This window comes from Haemaphysalis longicornis, unplaced genomic scaffold (assembly GCF_048455015.1).
Source record: "Haemaphysalis longicornis isolate Haplotype H1 unplaced genomic scaffold, Haemaphysalis longicornis Haplotype H1 scaffold_5, whole genome shotgun sequence".
Classification (NCBI taxonomy): domain Eukaryota; kingdom Metazoa; phylum Arthropoda; class Arachnida; order Ixodida; family Ixodidae; genus Haemaphysalis; species Haemaphysalis longicornis.
This window is the reverse complement of record NW_027526385.1, coordinates 49355815-49379939: the sequence shown is the minus strand read 5'-3', so window position 1 is coordinate 49379939 and position 24125 is coordinate 49355815. Positions and strand designations below refer to the sequence as shown.

Here is a 24125-nt window from a genome sequence, read left to right as displayed (position 1 = left end):
CGCTGGCAAGGCCTTAGCGAACGCCACCGACCAGCCGGAGTCACATGACTCGATCGCCTCCAGATTTCGGCGGCGCTCCCACTACGAAGTCAGAGTAGTCGGAGGCGCTCAGAGTGGAGGAGGACGCTCTGAGACGACCAACCGTACATACGTCGAGCGCTCGATTTCGACCAGCCGAACGCGGAGTCTCTTTACGGAGTGCTTCAGAGCGCTCTAAAACGACCACCCGAATACAGCATCAATGAATATAACATTGTTTGCTGCCGGTGAAGCACTGGGGGCACTATAAAACACCAAATCTTTCGAATGGAACAAATGTTTTCCCTCTTCATGGCCCCTGTAAGTTAAAACTTGTTAGGCCACAAAACTCCAGGGGGACTATGTTTCAGTGTCTAGAATTTTGTTCCTTCTTGCCCTCCCTGATAAAGGCTCATTTGCAATAGCAAGGTGTACAAATTAGAGGGGTGTAAAATTCATCTTGAGTGTACCACTGAACCAGGTTTTGGTAGTGAACGATGTTGATCGCTCGTACCATTCTTCGCTGTCACAACTGACTTTCTTCTGGCTATAACGCGCAATAAATGCGATGCATTGAAGCAGGTAAAGTTGACAGCGTTGTTGCGGAGGTGACTTTCCAGTGCAAATATCTCGGGGGAGGGACTATCCATTTACCAAAGAATTTTGTTTCGTTTCGTCCAGGAGCAAATTGAAGAGTTCGTGTCCAAACACAAGCTCAAGGTCGAGGGCGAGAACGTGGACAAGCCCGTTCTCAAGCTCGAAGAAGCTGGTCTCCCAGGTGAGTTTGCTGACTGTCTTGCCTGTTCCATTACCTTTCGCCCGCCATTATTGTATTTAAAACGGCAGAGGTGTATATTTCTATTAAAAGGAATTGTCCCTCTGCTTGGGCTTTTTTTTATATTATTTTATAATAATATTATTATTATAATAATATTTTATTATTTTATATTATTTTTATTTTATAAAGGTTTTTATAAAAAAAACCTTTCAGCCCTTCATTTTTCCTTTCTATCGAAAATATTTTTTTCTGTGCATTTTCTTCAATATCTGAACCCTGTAAGCTTACAAAAGTAAAATTGAGCTTGTGGCGCTAGTAAATAGTGATTTATAAGCGTGACATCTAAATAGGTTATCAGGCAAATGAAATTTAAAATTACAGCCGAAAAAAGTCTTTGCTTGGTTTCCTAGATTTTGGACAGCAGTGAGCCCACATACAAAAGATCAAGCTGGTAGTGCAAGTATTGTTAGATTTACAACCTTGTCATCGAACCAGGACTTTAGTCGTTGGGGTCACCCTGACATCAGTTTGGTCTTCATTGCAATGCCTTCCTCTTTCTAATGTTTTAAGCTTTAGCAAAAAACGAACAATCGAGATATCTATCGAAAGAAGCAGCCTCGAAAAACTATTTCCCAGAAAACAAGCTGTTTTGCGTTTGTTCTCAATTTGCTGGAGGAGTTTTGGTTAATGTCGTAAATATAGGATACCAAGTACAAAAGGGTTTAGGCTCCCACAAGGGTTGTGAGCGGACAAGTGTCATGTGCTCTCTCCACATTGGCCGTGGCCCAAGTTACTGGACTTAGCCAAAGTTTTCGCCATCCCCAAAGCATGGTTCATGGGGGTCCTTATCCTTGAATTTGGAAAGCTTGTTTTCAAGGCCTCGAAAGTCCTGCGATTTCTAAAAAACCTTGAAAAATCCTTGAATTTCACGAATTTCACTTTTTTATTAATAAGCAGAAAAGCGACACGAGGCTACGTAAAAACTGAGGGGGGATTTTTTTCGTGGTTGGTCTTTAGCGAATAAGGGTTTGCGTTTTGTAACACGCTGAGAGTGCTCTTATTCTTATAGCTCAAACAAACAATGGTGAGAAATAGTCGAAGAAGGAAGCGTCGCTGGAGCCATCATTTTGAAAAGGGGACCTACCTGCCTGAATGAGAGTCCTCTTGTTGAAACGTTGGCCCCATCCGTGTTCCCATTTTTCGCCGCTTTCTCATTGTTTCAAGGCTATATTTTGCGTTGAACGTCGGTTTACTTTCAACAGCGGAGCTGGTTAAGGTTGAGTTCCAGCCGTACCAGGTGGCAATCAAATATTGGTGCAGTAAAAGGACGGGGAGGGAAAATGCCAAGAAGTGTGGGAGGAAGTGGCAAGGGGCTGACCACCAGGTGTGGAGAGCACACATCGCGGCGCAGATGTTGGGGTGTAGAAGCGCAATGGGGACTGGATGCGCCTGGTGATGAGGTCAGCTCTGACGTGCTGGTGTTCTCCTAGTTGAGAGAGACGGCGTGCGTTTGGCAGGATCAGTGTCTGACCTATTGATAAGACGGGCAGAGCTCTGCTGTTCCCTCAGTCTTCGAAGGTGGCTGATTTTTTTTTTTTTTTTTTTTTTTTTGAACAGACAACGAGGTCCTTGAAAAATCACACAGAGCTTTGAACGTCCTTGAAAACCCTTGAATGATTGACACATAAACCAGCATGAACCTTCTTAACAAAGCTGACTGTATCCAAAAAGCTTGGTTAAGGGGGGACGCGGCTTTCAACTTCGGAAAAATGACCAAAACATCGTTTTTTTGAAACCCGCATATTCGGCTTCTATGTTTCCTATTCTATGCGTCTGCAAAGTTTTTACGCTGAAAAGCGTCGCAAAGTGGCATAAAAAAATACTTTTGTCAGGCGCGGTGACAAACTATCAGCGCAAAAGGCCGAAAAAACGGCAATTTTCGGAGCGCTCTATCTCCGCAACGGTGCCACCGGGCGCGGCCATTTTGATATGGTTAGATCGGCCGAGCGATCGTCTTTCCGGTTCCGCTCGTCTCTTTTATCTTCGTTCATTCACAAACGCACAAACGGCAGAAAAGAAACGACGCACAAACGAAGCTAGAAATAGATGCTGAAGCGCTGTTGGTCCTCCGGTCGGGGCTCAGAACAACGACCCTCCTGATTGGATGTCACGGGCGCAACGCAAGATGGCGGCCGCCTGAGCTGCGTAGCGAGCGCATTGAGTTCATTTTCGCCGCTTCGCTCGGCCGAGTTTCTGTTCAATCTGTGGTATTCAACACGCACGTTATCGCGATGGGAATGCCTGAGATCGCGAGCCAGATTACGGGAAGTTGTGTGGCTCGAAAGGAGGAGGTCATCGAACGCTTCGTGGTGCGCGTGACTCTACCGTCGCCAGACCCCGGAGGGTGACGCGGTGTGCGCGCTTGCGATAGCGGTTCGTGAAGTGAACTTTTAGTCGGGTTTGCGATGTTTACACGCTTAGTTATTGCTGTGTTTTGACTGTGGACTCGCTAGCCTTGAAAAAGAAACGGTCGACGCGTCAAACGCGCTGGCGCGCACGGCATAGCCGACGCGCATTGGAGCAGCACATGACTGGGCAACCGGTTACGATTGAACGCCAGTAGTTGTAATTAATGCCTGCGACGTTAGATTTAATCTTAAAAGCGACCTGACCAGCCATATCAGGTATAATTAAAGTTCGATATGTCGCGGTAAGCGTGCGCTGCGATGCGCGCGAGCCATATCGCCCGTATTGCGCAACGTTTCCCGTGCACTTGTAATTTTCATGCAAACAGGTTTGAGTTAGTAATATAGGAATAAAAATATGCTCTCTGCGTTAAAAATGTACGTTACTGTGGCAGCATTTAACGGCGATTTTTTAAGGGAAATTATTGATGCCATTGCTTAGGGCATACTGGCTGTGCTGCGAGAAATATTGGATGCCTTGAATGTCAAAAGTAGTAAAAAAAAATATGCTCTTGCATTGAAGTTGGGAGTTATGCAGAATACTCTACCAAGCTTCAAAGTAGCTCATTTTCATCCTTGTGGTATGCAAACTTTTGGCAATGAACACCTGCACGTATGAGTACTAAGTTACTGTGCCAGGCAAGATAAAACATAAAAAAAGCCAAAAATGTTCAAATTTAAGGAAAAAAAATGCTTAACTTGTTGCCATGGTGACAACACTGCAAAAGGAGGTTGTCCAGTGCTATACAGCCAACCAGCTAACCTACTTTGCATTGAAAGCCCATTGAAACCCATCTTCCCCTCCGTTTGGTTTGCAAAGGGGGTATGTACTCTTCACAGAGGAGCTGAAAATGATGTTTTCTGGAAAGAGAAAGGCTGTAAAAGGCACTCCAATTTCAAGGCAAGGCCTTCCAGAAGCCCCATGTTCAAAAGGACATGAAAGGCTGCAACCGTGGCGACTTTTGATAAGTGAAACCTATGTTGCAACTTCGGAAGCCGTTTTCTCAAAACAGTTTTTTTTGCCACCTATGTCGCTTGTACCAGGGATTTCTTCGTGACCACTGGGTCTATTTTGATTCCGTTTCTTGCATTACATTCCTTGATGAACAGTTCAGGTCGTGACACTTTTGGTTTTCCAGATTTGTTTTTTGTGACTTTTTTATTGAAATAGTCGTTCACAGTCGACATGCCTGTTGCACATTAACCTCTAAAAAAATGAAAACCAAAAAACATTGTGTTGTAAAAAAAAAATTCTAAAACTGTCACGACCTCGTCCATTCATTTGGGAATGCAAAGCACTTCGAACAAGTTTTCTATCGTGTTTTATAAGCCGCTCAAGCTCGGTACAAGCGGAACAGAAAGAAAATTTAATACATAAAAAAGTTTTCAAAATATTAGTTTGAAATTTTTATGGTGTTATCACGGAAGCATTTCCAGTTGCTGTGCCAATTTTCATCAAAATCCACAAAGAAATAAAAAAGTTGATTTTGAAAGCCACGTCCCCCCTTAATGCTGATCTGTTGACTTTCAGGATCACTGGACTGTAGCCGGCCCTTCTTGATAATGGCATTCTAATCCAGTGTTATTCTGTTTTTATTATTTATTTTTATTTATATTTAGTTGCCTGTGTGCGTGTGTGTGTGTCTTCCGCAGACGACTTCGTCGCCAAAGTCAAGGATGTTCTCGGAAGCTCGTTACCGGCACTGGCGTCGTACGCGTTGCCAGCGCTCCTCAGCGGGCGGGATTTCATCGGCCTCGGTGACTGCTCCATGTCTGAAAAAGTCATGTCGGTGAGTACTTGGTTGTATCTTGTTCTTTTCAACTGCTAAAGGCACTAGGCACACTTTAGAAGGGCACATGAAGATAAAACACAAGTTTGGTTCATTTGAAAGATTGCCTCGTTAGAATCATGCTGACACCACTTTTAACACGTACTTTGCTCACATAAGCTATGTAATTTGGAAAAGAGGGAATGGCCATGCGACTCACTAGCTCATTTCCCGCAACAGCACCTATGATGTCATATGCGCAGCTGTGCGATTGGCTGAGGCTGGCAAAAGCAAACGCAAATTAGGCACGGCTTATACGCTTGCTGAACGCGTTTTTTGCGCTTAAATGTAATGCCTGTTCATTTTACAGCAGTAAGAATGGTGGGAAAGGTTATCAAAGTTACGAAAATACACATAAACATGAAGTACCGGTGGACACTGTTGTTGGTACTGGGCGCACTATGCTTGTTTTAGCTGCACAGCTGTCCGCCGCTTTGGAGTTGCCTTACGTGACACTGGCCGATTGGCATAAGCGACGTTGTCGTCTTACATGACCCTGTTTGTCGAGCATACGCCATGTCTAACGGAGCAATGACTTACTACCGCAACAAAAACAAGCCACGTGCAAATACAGTCACAAACAACGGTCCATGGATGAGTATCGTAGCGCCATCTGGGAGGACTGACGGCAAGCAAGGCTGCAGAGCCGGATGATTCAGTGGAATTTTGTTTGCATATGCGCTCTTATGACTTCTTGGCAGACGTCGCGGAAGCACACGGTTTGGCGGGAGAATCAAAATCCTAACCTAAATTGATTAATTTGTCAGTGACTACGGCATCATTTGCTGCCGGACAAGCGCCGGGGGCACTATAAAACACGAAATCTTTCTAATAAAACAAACTTGTATTGTCTGCATGGCCCTTTTAATGAGAGTCAAGCTTAATAGGGCAGATTTTTTTTTATATATATATTGTCAATCGCACGTCGGCGTTAATCTGCATTTCACTTACCTATTGTGATTGTTGGATGTGCACTGCTGTACACAGGTCATGGGTTTCAATTTGCTGGCTATGGAGGTTGTGTTTTTGGCGGAGGCAGAGAACAAAGGTGCCCACGTGCGAATGGTTTCTCACTGCGTCATGGGATCATGAAGATAGCACACAGCTCTCCTCTATTTGAAAGATTTGGCAGTTCATGCGTCACTGCAGTTGTTTTCATGCAGGAAACGGGGTTGCTATTGTCACGTAAAAAGAATGCATAGGACGGCAAATTTCAAATTACCGCTTTTTCGAAGGGAAGCTTGCGACGTACTGAAGGTGCGTTCTTGATGGCGAGAAGACAGGAAAGAAAAGTGCTTGCTGACTTCGTGCTCTCTTTGCAGGATGAACCCTGGTTTGAGGTTTATATTCGTCTGAAATTTGACTACTTGATCCCAATCCGGATCAGTTTGACAATTTGGCCCGGACCCCCAACCACGAGGCAGAGATAATTCGAAGGATAAGAATGGGGCGGAGTGCATTCGGCAGGCATTCTCAGATAATGAATGGCAGCCTACCAGTGTCGCTGAAGAAGAAAGTGTACGACAGCTGCATCTTACCGGTACTCGCCTACGGGGCAGAAACTTGGAGGCTCACTAAGAGGGTTTAACTTAAATTTAGGACGACTCAGCGGGCTGTGTAACGGAAGATGATAGGTGTAACATTACAGGACGAGAAGAGAGCGGAGTGGGTCAGGGAACAAACACGTGTTAAACATATTAGTAGAAATTAAGAAGAAGAAATGGACGTGGGCAGGGCATGTAATGAGAGGGAAAGATAACCGTTGGTCATTAAGGGTAACAGAGTGGATCCCTAGAGGAGGCAAGCGTGGCAGGGGGCGGCAGAAAGTTAGATGGGCAGATGAGATCAAGAAGTTTGCGGGGATAAAATTGGTGGCAGTTGGTACAGGACCGGGATAATTGGAAATGTATGGGAGAGGCCCTTGCCCTGCAGTGGGCATAGACAGGGTGATGATGATGATGATGATAACTTGAATCCGATTGACCTCTCATTATTCCAATGAAGAAATAAGCGGACCTCCAGAATTTGGCTTCAGTTTCAAAGGCATCAACCAATCCATGTGGGCTACTTTGCGACGTTGCGCGATGGCTTAGTTTGGTGGTTGCAGGAAACTGCCTTGAGGTGTCGTAACACTGTCTTATTCTTCTCCAATTATCCTACCTAATTAGTACAGTTTGTGTTGACCTTGACAAATTTGTAGTTTGCCGTGGCATTTTTTTTTTTCCTTTTTTTTTCAGTGAAGTAAATTTGTACTTTGTTTTTGTTGGTTCATTTAAAGGCCATCTAGGAATTGCAGCCTTAGAAGCTGCTTTGTAATAATTGTACTCATTTAGCCTGTTTCTATTCCTACTGCTATCTCACGCGTACAATCTAGCTACATATTTCGTGAAACTGAAAATTGCAGAGCTGGCATTTTTACTTGCAAGGCAACTATCGCGGTTTTGTTTTGGAATTTGCACATATAAATAAAAAAAAAGCCCTAGTGCTTCAACAATAAAGACATTGCTATCCTGACGTTGTGTACCCCTCCCTTTTTCTTACCGACCAACAGTTCCTTCCGTCCGTTGTGATGCATTGCCAGCGAAACATCAAGACAGAGTCCAGAGGCCCAGTGGTGAGTGGAGGACTGTATTTCCTCATTTTGCGGGATTTCGACCCCTTGGGTGTTCCTCTTTAACCCTCCTTAACAGGGCTTCTTCTGTGTAGATGGTCTTGCCGTAGATAGACGAAAAGATGCGTCACGTTGCAAAGCTCCCTGTAGCACTGTCGAGCACGCCAACGGCGCAATTGTCAGCAAGGAGGAGGGGCGTCGGCAAAGTCCATGCTTTTGTAATTAGAAAAAGAGTATTTGCGCATTAGAAGGCAAGCACTCTGTCACTCAGAAGAAAAATCTACAACTAGTGCATTGTGTTGGTGATGCCATACGGAGCTGAAACGTGTGCAATATGTGGGGTTCTTGGGGGCGACCTAGTTAGTACTACGGTGTAGGCCACAATGCTAGCTCCCAGTGTGTCAACCATGAGGGCCCCCACGTCTTCGGCAGCCCAGCCAGGTTCGCCGATGCGAGAACACAGTGAGCTGTAGTGCGCAAGCACAGCCGTTTATTTGGGAACTCCCAAAGCATGCGAGCACAAAGCTCGACGGCGCTCACGAATCACGCCGTCCGTTTGTGGTCGCGAACGGGAGGCAGGCACTCGCAGCGCGCGACAAAACAGTTGCCTCCTGAGATGCAAGGTGTTCCCCCGATCTCTCCCAGGCCGGTTCTCCGATCTCACTCTCTCTGTCTTCCGTGCGGACATGTTTGCGCAGCCAGCGCGCCTATGTGGTGCACGGACCGGTGGTACCACCTCAGGGTGTCAACAAACCAGTAAAGCGCCGGACCAGTTTCAGCGCATCGCGTCTCTCCCCGAAGTGCGCACCGGCTCGGGATCGCAGTTCTCCATGATTCCCACAAACTGGGCGCCTTACTAAACTACAAAGCAAACTTAGGTCGGCCCAACAGGCCACGGAACAAATAATGATAGGAGTAACACTGAGGGGCAGGAAACAAGCTACCTGGATCAGGGAACAAACTCAGGTACATGATATAGTGCAAGTAAAGAACAAGTAATGGGACTTGTGCTGGCCATGTAGTGAGACGAACCGGCAACCAGTGGACAATTAGGGTAACAGCGGATACCAAGAGATGGGTCTAGGAACAGGGGAAGGCCAGTAACCCGATTTAGGGATGAAATAAAGAAATTTGAGGGTAAACTTTGGACTCGAGCAGCGCAGGCGAGGAGTAATTGGAGGTCATTAAGGGAGGCCCGAGTAGGCTGATGGTGATGATTAAATAGGTAGACTTAAAAGTGAAAAGCACTTGAGAGCAGCCGTATTTATTGCTTTAAGCAGTTGCTAATGAACAACGCAAAAGGCACGTGAGGCTACCGGAGCACGGAGCGCATGCCGGATTGCATCGTCCCATTTCTCCGGCCAATTGCGGGCCGCTTTTCCAGGCAGCCAGTGGTCCGCGCCCCAGCAAATGGCACTGGCTTTCCAGGCACTAATCACCTTTTTTTTTTTTTTTTTTAAGCTCCCAGGGCCTTCAAGACTAGGCGCGTCCACGCAGTCTCTCTCTGAAAGGGGAGTGAAGCTTGTCAGGTTATACGTTTTGGATTCAATTAGACTTTATAAGTTACACTGGCTTTCAGGAGGTTTTAATATAAGCAGTTAGTTTGGCGCTGCCTATGCAGTCATCCCTGAGCGTAACCCTGTCCGATTCCAAGATTTCTTGGAATGATAACCAATTGCATGATTTAATAATATCTGACTTTTCTTTTTTTTTTTTTTTTTTTTTTTAAGTGGAGGAGGTAATGATAATTTGTGATTACAGTCGACTCGCGATAATCCAAACTCAAAGGGGCCCCAGGATTTTGTTTGAATTATCAGAAGTTCTCATGTATATATGACTCTGGACAAGGTGACAGCTCGCATTATGATCAGGCTTTGATTTCAATCACATTCAAGTGTTTTTAAACCCTAACTGCACAAAATAAACAGAAAGCAGAGGCATAAGGTCCACAAGCCGAATCACTTTCGTAACCGCTGTGTGGTTTTTTTTTTTTTTTTTTTTTTTTTTTTTTTTTTGCTGACACGTGATTTTTTTTTTGGACAGCCAATCATGTTTAGACGGTTTTTGAGGCCTGTTTATTTTCTTTTCTTTTTTTCCCCCCTAATTTGCACCGTAGGAACGGTAAATAAGGCTAGAAAGGTGAGAAACATCATGGTCTACCATACTTGTGCTTTGTTTTGAAAGTTTGTTTACTAGCAACGCCTTTTTGCTTGAAGGCTTGAGGCACTTATTTTTCATTTTTCCACTGTTGTGATTATATAAGCGCGCAAATTTTCAAGTATTTGTGGGAAAGCAGTAGATATTTTCCGGTGTGGACACGCAAAAAGTATGAATGAACCGAATGATGGAGTTGGAATTAAGTGGCTTTTTCAATACATTGAAAGAATAGTGGGCCAACCAAAAATTTGAATTTTGTTTGAATTAACTGAAAGTACGGATTATCAGAGTTTGAATTATCGCCAGTCTACTGTACCATTTTGTCATCTGGACCCTCGGAGAGGAGATGATGATGATAAGTTGGGTAATAATTTGTGATCAAGTTCTCTGCGCGTGCTCGTACACCGGTTCCCTGGCTGCGGGATGACCGTTCAGAGGCGATGAGAAGGAATCGCCCTGGCAGCTACCTGTTTTTCTCTGTGATTCGATACACGTTTAAAAAACATGAAAACATTTACTCCGCTGACGGATGCGTTGGTTGCTATAAGTGTATCAGACAGCCCTGTCAGCCCCAAGTCGTTGTGCAACCAACGCCGCCTGTATAATCCTTGCTTAACGCGAGAGTGAAAAATGGCCAAACAGCCACTCTCCTGTTGCTCTCTCCTACCCTTCCCCGCTCCGTAGCCTTTCTGCGTGCTTTCATGTCCGCCAGCCAGCACCGCTTCTCGGAAACTATGCAAAACAGTTGACAGTTTCTCTAGTGTTCCCCAGACGGCGCTCCGACGCCTTCGAGGCAAGCTGACAGACACTCGCTGTAGAAGTGGGTTCAGTGTTCGCGACTCGCGAGCAGTCACGTAAGGCGGGATGTCCGCCGGTGTGCGCCACATACCGGATTTGTGCCGGAACTAAGCGTCCCTACCACTCCCATTGGAAAGTGGACGACGCGTTAAGCAATGCTTATACAGGTGGCGTTGGTGCAACGTTTGCGTAATCGTCTTGTCAGTGTAGTGTGTAGTCTGAAAATTGTCATGCAGTGAAGAACGAAGTGAGGTTATTGCAAAAATTAACGTTTATTGGAGCGACCATGTGCTCTATGGAGAACTTAAAAGAGGACCCTGGTCTTAAAGGGAAGGTGAAGCAGTTTTAGAATTAAAAGAAAAGTTGACTAGCAGCAAGTACACATTGAATAGTTCATGTGTACGAAATATTTTTGCAATACATGCAATAGAAGCGGCGCAATGAGCAATGAGCAAACAAAAGTGGCCCGATGCCCCGCCCCCATCTCGCCGCGCGATGCCGGAAGACCGAAGAGCGCGGGCGAAAACCGGCTGAAAAACGTCATACCTGGACTTCCGGCCGGATCGGCCGCCTCGGCCATGCTCTTTTCGCCGTGTTTCTTTGTGAATGATACTTGTTGTTGTTGTGGTTGATAGCACTCATTTGTACAATTTTCGTGTTCAAAAAGTATGCACGAACGCCAAACGAGGCATACGTTATAATGCCGTATTCCTAAGCAGAATAATGCCACGCCGGGATGCTTGATAACATACGGAAGCGACAGCCGAGGTGGCTGTGCTTGATGACAGAGAGTTTACTACACTACGTTAAAAATACTTTGTAAACCGCTGCAATGCGTTTTTTTTTTTTTTTTTTTTTTTTTTGATGCGACGGACGTGAATGCTCACATTAGATTCTAGATTTAGGAAGGATGGGAAATACTGCTGTACTTTGGCCGGGGATGCTTCGTTTCATTCCAGAAACCAAGTCACATTTGTTCAGGAAATACTTGCTTCGTTAAACGCGTCGGTTTTCTTTCCCTATGGGCTCAGGACAGTGTTCAAAAAAACAATTTTTTGGCGAAACTAAAACAAGGGGCCAATCCTGATAGAAGTTCTCTCCCGGCTAAGAGGTAAACAGTATTCCGACAAAGTGAAAAAGCCAAGACAACCAGATTACTTATTTTGCAAGTATACATGTCCCGATAAGGTGATGTTTGTCTGGAATTAAAAAAAAAACACCACTCCGAACCACCACCGTGCCATAATTTGTGTTGACTGCGGGGGCCTAATTTTTTGCCCAATATTCCGTGTGGCTGCATATTATAACCTGGCAAGCACTTGTTGTCACTGAACCTAAAGTGTGCTCCAGTGATGTCGGTGATATATATAATGATGATACTAAAAAAATTAGGAGCGAAGAGTAAATATACGGCCTCTGTCCGACTAGCGCGGTACATGCTTAAATCTAGAAATGCTGAAACAGGCCAACGATTCATTACCACAAACGTTTGGTGATTGTTACCTGAAGTAACGTAACTACAACGTAACTGCCTTGTCCGACTGGTCTGTTAATTATAACGAGGTGGCCGTAATATTGTAGCAGAATGCGCAACGCACAAGCGAAAATCAAGCCCTACTACAGCCAATAATGCTGAGCAGGCACTAGTATGCTGCAGTGTTTTCAGAATAAATGCATGTGAAGCAGTAATAAGACGCCACTCATCGAAGTGCAGCTAGCAATCGCGGAGGCGCCGTAGCGCCGCTGCCGAAATTGCGCGCGCGTGTGGGTCTGTGTACGGGGATGAGTAACGGGGCTGGGGTGGGCGACAACGAACAAAGGAAATGCGGAAGCAGAGTCTGCTTGTTGGTTTATGCGTGTACCGGCAAGATGTGTCTCGCATATACGTTTACAGCGAATGAACGCTATTTTTTCGCGCAGTGCACGTACAGCCGGTAAAAGGCTTGTCTATAACACAGCTTTGGTACTCTCAGCCCTATCCTGCCCCGACGGAGCGGGATTTTAATAAAACGACTGCGGAATTCTGAAGTCTTAGCCCTTCGCTTTTGCCTCCGACATGTTTGGAACGAGTATGTTTCGGCAGTTTTCGGTAGTAGCTGGTTGAAGTTGAAATCGCTGTTATAGACAAGCGTTTTACCGACTGTACGTGCTTTTCGCTGGTAGATTGTTTATAAAACGCCCATTAATCTTCGGCATAAATGGTTCTGTGTATAATAATTCAGTTAAGGCAGTGCCTAATATTAACATAAGGTATAAAATCCCCCTTACTGGTTGCCTAATTCAAAAATATTTTGATGGAACCCACTAGTCGACGTCACAGTCACGGCTTTGGGGTTCTCTGTCGTGTAAAGTAAATTTAAGCTCCAAGATAATTGAACCAACAGCACGGGAAATTATAAAACAAACTTCCAGTCATGTGCGAAAATTAAACTGCAAGCTAAATTGCCGCAAAGGCAACCGTGCGATCGTTCGCAATGCTTCCGACAACCCGCGCGGCCGAAGGGTGTCCTCCTTTGACGTCATGACGGGCGCAACCAATCAGGGGCGTCAAAAGACGAAAAGCGCGCGTCTTTCAAACGGGGCCGCGCTTTTTGCAAGATAAATGCCACTTGGACTCATGTACGATAAATTTCAATGTGATATTCGGAATCAGCGCGCAAGAAAGTATATAACTGTTAATCTAACTCAAATTTTTTGGAAAGCGCTTCAGCTTCCCTTTAAGGATTGAAAATTTGCCAAAAAAAATCAGTTTCTGTACTAATTTTATTTGCAGTCTACAGGTCTCAAAGAATTTACCTGACAAAATTTTATAGCTGTACCATAAGCATTTACAAAGCTGGCGCCATTCGAAGTCACCTAAATGACCATTTTGCCTACCGTATTTATTCGAAAATAGGTCGAGCACGAATATAGGTCGACCCCCTAAAAATTGAAGTCGCCGAAAAAAAAAAATAATATATTCGATTATAGGTCGACCCATACTTTTAAGAAAAAAACTTGAGGAAACTTTTCAAAACTCCCATTTATTTACAACGTGGTCACCTCACTGGTCGGAGCCACACACTGCGTCGTCGTCGGAACTTGCGCCGCATGCGCCGCAGTTCATTACCCACCCCCGCTCCCGACTGGCTTTGAAGGCTGAATGGCCAATCCCGCTTCGCAGCGCTAACTGTTGAGCTTTGGTCTGAATATCTTCGCAGGACACTCGGTGTCCTTTCGCACGCTCCTCTTCCACGTGCAGCCGGAGTTTTTTCTCGAGAGCATCGTGCCTCCCACCACGAAACGCACGACGCAGTCCCCTACAAGCAAAAAGTTCGTCCCGCTGTTTCCGCCATCCCCTGATCAGCTTTTCGTTAACGACTAACTCTCGCTGAGCGGCGCAGTTGTTCAAGTTCTCAGCAAACAGGATCACCCGGCGCTTAAAGTCCGACGTGACATCGCGAAATGCGCACGAGGAAAACGTTGTGTGCGGAAATCACAACGAAGCAAACACAAAGAAAGCGCATGAAACGGAGAACGGGAGATAGTAGAGACAGCGAGCGAAGCAGGCAACGCCGTTCCGTTCACGAGGTGGCTACGCTAGGTGGCGAAAGTCACCTTTACCCCCACCTCGCGCTAGCCGCTACCGCGGCTCCGAAGTCACCAAGCCAAGCCAATCTGGCTCTCTAGCCAGTACGTAAGCTGGCTGGTGCGGTTCGGCTAGAGTGAACTCTAGTTCGGCCGCAGGTAATGCGCGATAGCCGGCAGTGACTGTGGGTGGTTTTCTTACGCTGATTGTTTTGTTATTTTTTCTTTATTTTCTTGCCTGTCTTTGTTCTAGATGCTCCGCGCTGCTGCCTCAAATTGAGGAGCGCCGGGCGCGACGGAGAAACGGATCGCTCGGTGCGCTCGCCATTTTTGATCACGACTATAGGTCGAGGTTCTTCGGTCACGATTATAGGTCGACCCTCAATTATTAAGCACATTTTCGGAAAAAAAAGGTCGACCTATATTCGAATAAATACGTATGTTTCCAAATTTCATGCCGTGTTTCCTCAGAACCAGATTTTTTTTTTTTTTTTTTTTTTTTCTCACGAGGTCAATTGTCGGGTACAATATCTTTGGATTAACTGGTCCGATTTGCATCATTCTTGCTTCATTCGAAAGCTTGGGAAGTGAAAAGAGCAATAAAACCACAAAAATATAGCATTTCTGTTTGCTGGCACAAGATTTTATGCCGCCCGTTTCACGAACACATTGGTAATTGATGACCTGACATTTGTGAAATATACAGTGTTTGCAGAAACAATGCTAAAGTTACTTGTGTGTTACAGTTGCACTCCCTGGTCTTTCTAGAGCACAAAAGGGTAAAGGTATGAGTATCTCTCAGGTAGATAATGAAAAAATTGCCCGAAGCGGAATGGCATAACATGTTTCACAACTCTGACCTTACACCACATAGACAAAAACTGACTGCATATTTGTGCTCAGGATGCTGGGAGACACCTTATGTGTAAACGTAAAGCTCATAGGTTAAAAAATAACGAAAATGTCCTCAAGACCAAGCGGTGAAGAAGGAGTCAATGAAGTGATGTGCACAAACAAGCGGCGATGAATCGAATGCCGTGGCACTTCTGCACACATTTATCTACAGTGCTCTGGTTACTAGATGCATCCATTTCGATCGAGAACATTTTAAATTAAACAAGAACAGTCTGGGAGAGCGGCCGCAATGCAACACCCTTTTCCTATCAAAACAGCATTGCCGTTGTGCCATACAAAAGAAGAGGTAAGCATGCGGTTTGCTTAGACGACAGTGTAGGACAGGTGGACGCAGCCAGAGGCCGGCAACAAAACGCCTGTAAACAAGTTGAATAGCATGGTTCGCGGCAATATTGTGTGCAGAGCACTTTAGGGGCTCGCCTTGTCATCGTAGCTTGCTCGCTGGACCCAAGTAGAGCCGCATGTCGTTCCATCGTCGCACCATCCCATGGAGGCTTCGAAAGCCAAGCAGTTTGTATAGTAATAAGGGTTCGAAACTTGTGAACCGCTGGCACTTGTCATACACCTCCCCGTTGTTTAGGGCAAAGGAAACTGCAGGTACATATGAAGCAAAGTATACAGGATTAACCGGCAGTGCCCGCGTTTGTTTATTTAGGAACGCTCGTTGGGCTGGTTTTTGCGATAGTAAGCGAAAAAAAGTGGTGGTGCAACGCCGGCACGTGCGGGACGAAAAGCAAGCACAAAAAGAACAGAACTCCCGCTGGCGCAGTTTCGGGCAGGGGGTGCGCGGCGAGCACTGCGAAGGCGGGAAATTTGAATTGCATTGGGTGGTAGCAGTGAGCGAACCACGGCGCTACAGCCCACTATGGCGAATCACTGCTGTGCACTTCCGACAGCTTTTACATTGAGTGGAACGTTTTTTTGCTTTCATTTCGAACTCCACCTTTGCTTATCCCCGAAGCAGCAAGCGGGGTTGCGGGCACTCAATGCCCTCGTGTCGTCACCCACTGTGCAGGCGATGCTGCTGGCGTCCAGCTGCCGGCAGGTTCGGGACATCTACAAGTACTTCCGCGACACTGGCCGCTCCCTGGATCTGGAGTGCCTGGAAATCTCCGAGGAGACCTCCAACGACAAGGAGGACTTCCAGTCGGGCAAGTCTTCCTCTTCCCCGAGTCCCCCGAGCTTCCGACTTTGACGGACGCCGGAGCGTGGCACCTTTAGAGGGGCCATGAAGACAAAATGCAAAATTGTTCAGTTTGAAAGAGCTAGCTAGCCTCTGGAAACTCGCTCTGCTTCCTTCTGGCCACGGAAGACGTATTTTAACAAAAAAAGCAAGAAATATTGAATCACTTTCAAATTTTACGCTTCCGCGACATAGTACGGGCAGGAGTGATTGCACGATATGTAACAGTGTGCTAACTGCTTGTTGGCATTTAAGTGATACGACCAAACGGAATTAGGGGCTCCACTACAATCGCCCGGTCACGTTTTTTGGGGCGGCTCAGACGGGCAGCAGCCAATAGCACAAACGAGATTCCGTGGTGTCATAGAGAAGTTGCCGGATAACGGTGCTGCCAGTTTCATCACACAGCTTCAAAGACATAATCGAGATATCAAAGAGAGCATATGAAGCAGTGGCGACTCCCCGGCCACTGTCCGGCCGGATTTCTCTATGTTGGTACGAAATCTGGTTCATGTGATTGGCGGCCATTGACCTAAGCCACCGCCAAGGGACCTGACTGGGCGCCTGTAGTGGGGCCTCTAGTTCTTCTCTTTAGTTCTTGTTTAGGGGCCTCTAGGACTTGTCTTTAGTTCTTGTTTAGGGGCCTCTACGTCTTGTCTTTAGTTCTTGTTTAGGGGCCTCTAGTTGTCTTTAGTACTTGTTTAGAGGCCTCTAGTTCTTGTCTTTAGTTCTTGTTTAGTGGCCTCTAGGTCTTGTTTAGGGGCCTCCAGGTCTTGTCTTTAGTTCTTGTTTAGGGGCCTCTAGGTCTTGTCTTTAGTTCTTGTTTAGGGGCCACTAGTTCTTGTTTAGGGGCCTCTAGTTGTCTTTAGTTCTTGTTTAGAGGCCTCTAGTTCTTGTCTTTAGTTCTTGTTTAGTGGCCTCTAGGTCTTGTTTAGGGGCCTACAGGTCTTGTCTTTAGTTCTTGTTTAGGGGCCTCTAGGTCTTGTCTTTAGTTCTTGTTTAGGGGCCTCTAGGTTTTGTCTGGCTCGTGTGACATCTTACCTACCCATAATACGTCACCGCAAAGTGGAATTTGAAAGTTGGCAATATTTGTTGCGCTTTTTCGGTTAAAAAGTGCTTTTCGTGGCTGGCATGGAGCTGAATGAGTTACCAGAGGCTAGTTCGTTGAGAGTGAACATACTGTAGCCGACCGGTTTTTCGGACCTGGAAGGGAACAAAAAATAGTCCGAATGAAAGAGCAGTCCAAAGATCCGCGAGTCACAAAAAACGAACTTTATTTCATTTAAACAGGACCGAAGAAGTCGCGAATAGTTCCTTGCCTCAAATTCCTTTTTCGTGTGAGAACGTCTGCTTGCATCTCTGCAAACGTCACATTTTATTTGTAAACATTGGACGACGACGCCAAAGCATTGGCAATGTCTTGCGTTGACGGTTGCGAGCGGTCGGGAGTGTCTTCGTTGGGAGTCGGAGTCGCTTTCTGGCCGCATGGTCACTTTGTGCACGATCTCGTCGTCTGTTAGCTCCGCGCACAACGGTATGTTGTTGTCCACTGCAGCAAGCTCTCGGAATGTCACGAAAGATCAACGTTGGTTACCTCGGCGAGAGTCAAGCCAATCCCCATCCAATCCAAAGCTAGCCAGGTGCTTAGGATTCAAAATGGCGTTGTCCTGGAGTTGCATCGTGGCACTGTTGCAGAAAAATTTGTCCGAAAAAAATAAAAATTTTGGCTTTATTTTGTCCGAAATATCCGTTGTTCATATACATTACTCGTATGGGACAACTGGCAGTTCCTGGAATATCCAGCAAGTTGGAATTTTCGGAGTCCGAAGAAACGGTCGGCTACTGCAGTTGTATTTTGTCTTCGTGGCCCCTTTGTGAAATCTGGACGGAGGAACGTTAGGCAGTTGGGTCTTTGGGGCCGAAAAACGGTCAAAGAAAGCGTTTTTGGAAAAATGGCATTTTCAGCCTCCACGGCCATTTTTCTATCAGTCTGTAAATTTCCTCATCAAAAGGCACCATATTTTGTTGTTATTACATTATAGTAGCATTTTAAAGTGCACTCTACAGCTCAGTTTAGTGCAGAATTCGATGGTGAAATGGCATTTTTCTTGCAATGCAAAGCGAGCATTTCATCCTCAGATATCTCGGCACCCAGAGCAGGTACAACTGTAACTCTTTTTGCTTCTGATACCGAAATGTGTGGAGAGTACAATGTTCGGAACAAATTTTTCAAATGGAGGCTTTGGAAAATTATTACTGCGTTCAACTGGCACCACCTGCGAGCCATTTCTGGCAGAGTGCGGGAGAAGCGAAGTTCACTGTGTTGTAAAATGACCAAAAATAGCTGAATCAAAAAAGTTCTTCCTATGTTGTATTCTTTAGTCATTTGTCTGCCTAGCCACGTGGTAATTGCCATACTGTATGGAGTGGTTATTTTGTAACTGTGACCCAAAATAATGACAATTAATCATCAATTAACTCGAAATATAATCAACTTACAAACAATCTAATGGCAGATGTGAAATCAGCACAGAGAACTCTATAATGCAGTGCAGTTTCATTAAAATTGGTTGGTAAATAAAAAAAAATAGCTCCAAGACCGGCCTGCCCCCTTAACTGAAGCAATGCGTGCCCCTTGCAGAGTTCCACATGGCCATCGCCACGGTGACCACGATGCAGAAAGTGCACAGTGCCGGGCACTTTGACTTTGGCACCATCTCTGTGGTCATCCTCTACGGAATGGACGAGCTCCTGGAGAGCAACCACGGCGAAACCATCGAGAAGATCGTCAAGGACCTGCACGTGAGTGCCGCTTGGGCGATGCGGGGAGGGGCACAGTACGGAAACTGTTTGTGGGGGGGTTTGGCATATGTACACGTTTTCCTTGCAACTGTCTCCACAAGCATGGACGGACCGGAGGCATTCAGGGGGGCAGAGAGAGAAATACTACTGGGAGGCTGAAATGCTACTTACAGAATAGAAATGTAACTCGGATTTTATTTCAGCCTGTGTCGCTGGTTGGGGAGCTGAGAATTTGTGCTTGAACGATGAAGTATGCCTCCGGTGTGTGCGTACTCAAGGTTTTGAAAGTAGTGTGGCTTTGACTGGTTACCACAAAATCCGGTCTAACCCAAACTCACTGTTGAATGTCCTTGTACTAAATGTCTTATCGAGTCTGTTACAAACACTTGAATAGTTCAGTGGTCATACTGCCTGTCTCGGTACACACTGTGCCTAACGGTGCAGCTACGTGAAATTCTTTGCACCATCCTTTCCCATGGGGGGGGGGGTCTCCCTGAGGGTCTCCCTGAAGCTCTCCGTCTTGGTTGTACAGTCACATTTCACCTCAACAAAATCTCTGCTTCAACAAAATTTTTGCACGTCCCATCAATTTTGCTGTAGCAGGATTCGACTGTACTGCCTTTCCTAAACATCCAGGGCTCCTTACCAATGCACTTAAAATTTGCTTCAGCTACAGGAAGACCCTTTTTCCATGTGGGGGAGGAATGGGTCCCCCTGAAGAGAGGGTCTCCCTGACCGTAGGGTCTTCTGCCAACAACAGTAACGAGTGGCTACTTGGGGCGCCGTTCCTCAGTTCGCCTTCCCCTCGGCGCCTCATTCAAACAAACACTTTGCCCTGTCGCGCCAAACTGCACCTAATTCATCCCACCCTGTATCACAGTCCCCCAACTGCCCCGCATGTGGCTTGAGAGACACCATCATCCGTACCATTTGGGCATGCAACAACGACCCCTTCCCACTCATCCGTACACCGCCAACTACGTATCGCAATAAAGTGTATTTCTCTCTCTCTCTCTCTCCCCTCGGCTTCCTTGTGCATGTGGGAAACAGGCGGAGCGCCAGCTGGTGGCCTTCAGCAGGAGCTGGCTGCCGGACATCAGCGGGGCGGTGCTCGCGCTCGCCAAGAACCCCGTCATCGTCTACGTCGGCGACGTCGAGACGCGGGCGCTGCCGAGTGGCCTCGAAATCGACGTCCGCGTCTTCGACGATGAGGCGGCCAAGAAGGCAGAGTGAGTGCTCACTTCTCTTCCCCACTTTTCCCATCCCTTTCGTTGTGGGGGGAGGGAATTTACATGCGGGGTCAACGCAAAAGTTCTCAATGTAAGTGTTGGAATGCCAATGTATCTGGGGGCACATTTTGACGACGCATATCTCGGACCACAAGCTCAGTTCGGGAAGTTTTTTCCTGGGTACTGAGCTCTAATTGGTAGTTGCCTGCAACATCGCAGTTTGAACTGCTGACCTTAACTGTGTTTCCCAAGATGGCAAGTTGGGAAGGCAACCATGTGCCATACGAAGTGCATATGCAATTATATCCTAAGCCCTATGAGACGGGTTTGATCCCGGCCGCGGCGGGGATGGAGGCAAAAGTGAAACTGCCGGTGTGTCGAGATTTCGGCACACGTTAAAGATCCCCAGGTGGTCAATACTAATCCGTAGCCCTCCACTACGGCGTGCCTCGTGGCCCAGGTGTAACCTCAGTGCTCTAAACCCCCCGAATTTGAATTTGACCGTGTGCGCTTATCCAGAGTGTTGAATCAAGGCACGCCAAGGACGTTTGATGAACCGCAGTGAAGAAGCAAGGCCGGAAACCGCACTTGCTTCTCATGTCGACGCTGTGAATGGGCAGTAGAATTTTTGTTTCTATGATGGTGTTGAGCAGAATGCTTGTTGCGTAATGCCGTGAAATGAAATTATTTTTTGTATTCAATGTGCCGTTCACGCTTGTTTTGACTGTGCTGAAGTTGCAGCTATGGTCGATAAAATGAACAATAATAAACAGACATTGCCTAGAGCGTTAGTGATTGTCTTGATTTTCGATATTTGTAAGTTTCTGAGCCACTTAGCTTTTGCAGTGCTGTTGAAAGTCGACGTGTGTTTCTTTTGCAGCTACTAAAACATTTTCAAAGTGATTGTACCTTAAAGAGCAGGTTCGGCATTTTTTAAAGTCTTTTGCAGCTTTCATGTTGGTGCCTTACAGTCTGCGGTAAACAATGTTATCGATGCAAAGGCAACCCAAGAGGCTCGCACAGTGCAGACTTTTGTACATTTCAGCTACACGTGTTGTCAGCACAGAACTTTGGGAACATATTTTTGTTTCAGCAAGCTTTGTGCGGGCACGTGTAAGAGTTTAGCCTCACAGTTCGACGTGCTTGAGACGAGAGTGTCTATGCGTCAAGAACGCGCACGCTGTATTGACAAGGGTCAGAGAACCCGAAGAGCCAGAGTTGCTGCACTTTTTTTTGTCGCGCACACATGTCGACTGCTTTGCTGCTGCTTCGTCGGCGGACAACACTGTAGTGACGGTAACGGCCTGGGTTTTTTATATTTCCCATTGTGTAGCCTGCAAAGCTTACTTGAAGAAAGCCTGAGGAAAGAAGATGCTGGAAAGGTTAGTTGCCTTCACTGAGTCAACGCTGCTGCTGCCGACTGCTCCTCCTCTTGGCTTCTTCTACCCTGAACTGGTTGGCATGCACTGGCGGCGGTGGGCGGTTTTCTTGGTTCTCTGTGTGTGTGTGTCCGTGTGTAGCGACGGGACCTTCGACGGAGAGAGAGAGGGAGAAAAACCTGCGCAATGTTTTCGCTAAGAACGTTGACGCTTACTTTTTCAGGTCTTTTTTTAAATCAAGTAGTGAGTGAATCTCCCCGGAACGTCGGGTGTACGGTTAGGGTTCGTGGTATTTGAAGAAATTGGTGCACTGAAATTTTATTCTATTATTTTTTTTTCCAGCTTTCTGAATATTATGTTTCAGGAGAGAAATGAGGCTGGAAAATCTGCCAGACCTGGAAAATTTTGCAGATGTGCAAGGAAGAGTTCTGTAGCAATCACGACAGCCACTTTAAAAAAAAAAAAGTCCCAGCGGGACTTTCGCATTGCTGTGTTTTGAATGGCGTGTGCAGGGTGTTTTACAAAACTTGGTTGGAGATTGTAGTTATACAGTCGAACATGACTATATTGAACCCGTATACTTTGATTATTTCTGGTTACTTTATATTTGCAGTGAGAATCTATAACAAATATTATGCCCATATCAAGCAACGTGCGCAAAATGCCGCAGAAGTCTCCCCCCAAGTTGGCTTTCCCTCGGAGCGGAGAAGTTCCACCGGCACACCCCAGAAGTGGTTTAGCCTGGCCGTTCATGGGCAGCGGCAGCAGGCGGCTCTTGGAATGTAGCATCCAGATCCTAACGTAATGAATGCTGCTGTGTAAAGATATCGTGAAGTAGCCGACTCCTCACTGAATGCCCGACCATACTTAGTTGCCGAAAAATTCAACGTTTTTAATTTCAACCTCTCGCCCCAAGTTATGTGGAACACCCTGTAGACAGATATGTAGGCTCGGCACGCAAGATGGAGAAATAACTACAGCCAAGCTTTGAATCCTCCGCCTTTGTGTTTTCTCTGGACGTCAGGTCCACCCAGCACTGTCCTTTCCTTCCTAAAAGCCCTCATGTGGTTTCGCCCGCTGTTTCTTATCTGGTTTGTCTTTCGCAGACACTCGTTCTGGTGAAGACAAAGCGGAAAGCCAAGAACGCCAAGAAGTGGGTCGACCACAAGGAGTGAGTGTCCTTGCTATACCTCCCAACCACCGACCTCATCTGCCTCTTGCCTTAGATATTATGGGTCTTTATCAGCATCTGTTTCACGGACTAAGAGCAAGGCCGGAGGGGAAACGTCGCTTCCTAGGGCAGCCAGACGTCACAAGCCCTTGGCCTAGTTTAAAGGGACACTGAAGTGATCTGCAAACATTGCGGGATTACTAGCGCAAATTGTAGTCTGCAGTCTCTAGGCCATGTTTTGACTACTCTCGCTGCGTTTAGGTGGCTTTATTCAGTAGAAAAATCAATTTGAAGTTGCTGTCCTCCTCTCTGCATCCTCCTTGCTGATTTGTGACGTTCCGTATGACGTCAAAACGAAATGGCTCGGCTTGGCTGCGCTACTGCACGGCTCGCTGACCCTCCAAATGAATCAGTCGGCCCAGCGTTTAGTCGGCCGTCAGGTCGCAATTTGTCCGTGCAGTTGAAACTAAGCCACGGCACATTTGTGCCAGGAAGAACATGACTTGACTTTGTTAGTTTACAGTCTGTAAGTCCAAGTCGCTCCACACAAGTGCCCATGCGATGCTTCACTGACTGGTATGCTAGAAGGAAAATCTAAGGCCGATTGAAGGCAGGAGAACAGTCAGCAAAGTTAATATAGGTACGAAGGATTTAAAATATGCCTAAACTTTTATTGTGCAGCGTAAAACTAGCGTGCAGGGAGCACTTCTTGCGCTGGAGGAACAGGACAGCAGTCAACAGCACAACTACACATCTGCGAACGCTTTCCTGCGTAAGGAATGCAGTCGGTAGAGACGAGATATTGTGGGAATTTCAGCAACACTTTCTGCTCGAGCGCTATACATGAAATAGCCATCTAGACTGCCTGAAATGCTAAAACTAAATAAAAACGTAAACTGGCCACACATTACATACTTTATATTTTCATTCCCAGCTGCACTGCCTGGTAGCCGAGTGGTCTGGAGCGCTAGGCATATTGCTTTGCAAATTGCAAGTTTGAATCCCCAAAAGCACTTTTTTTTTTTAAGTTGATTTATTTTTGTTTGGGCAATGTTTTGTGTACTGAATTCACCATTATTGTGCTGTAACGTTCACTGCTCCACGAGTGAGTTTGCAGAGCATGTGCAGGCTGACACTGACGCGCTGGTGAATTCTCGTAGGCGTGGTGTTGCCATAAGCACCGACTGCTTGCGGGCACAGTCCCAAATCAGCCGACCCTTGGC

General features: G+C 46.3%; 1 protein-coding gene across 1 annotated transcript in view; it reads left to right on the top strand.

Moving 5' to 3' along the window:
* The window catches only part of LOC144138203 (uncharacterized), a 49196-nt gene that overhangs the window by 6976 nt on the left and 18095 nt on the right, over positions 1-24125 (top strand). Inside the window, exons 3-10 of the mRNA XM_077670381.1 lie at positions 700-796; positions 4915-5051; positions 7642-7704; positions 16154-16289; positions 18963-19123; positions 20174-20352; positions 21686-21734; positions 22838-22902. Coding sequence (XP_077526507.1) covers positions 700-796; positions 4915-5051; positions 7642-7704; positions 16154-16289; positions 18963-19123; positions 20174-20352; positions 21686-21734; positions 22838-22902 — 887 coding nt within the window. The remainder of the gene's footprint in view (positions 1-699; positions 797-4914; positions 5052-7641; positions 7705-16153; positions 16290-18962; positions 19124-20173; positions 20353-21685; positions 21735-22837; positions 22903-24125) is intronic.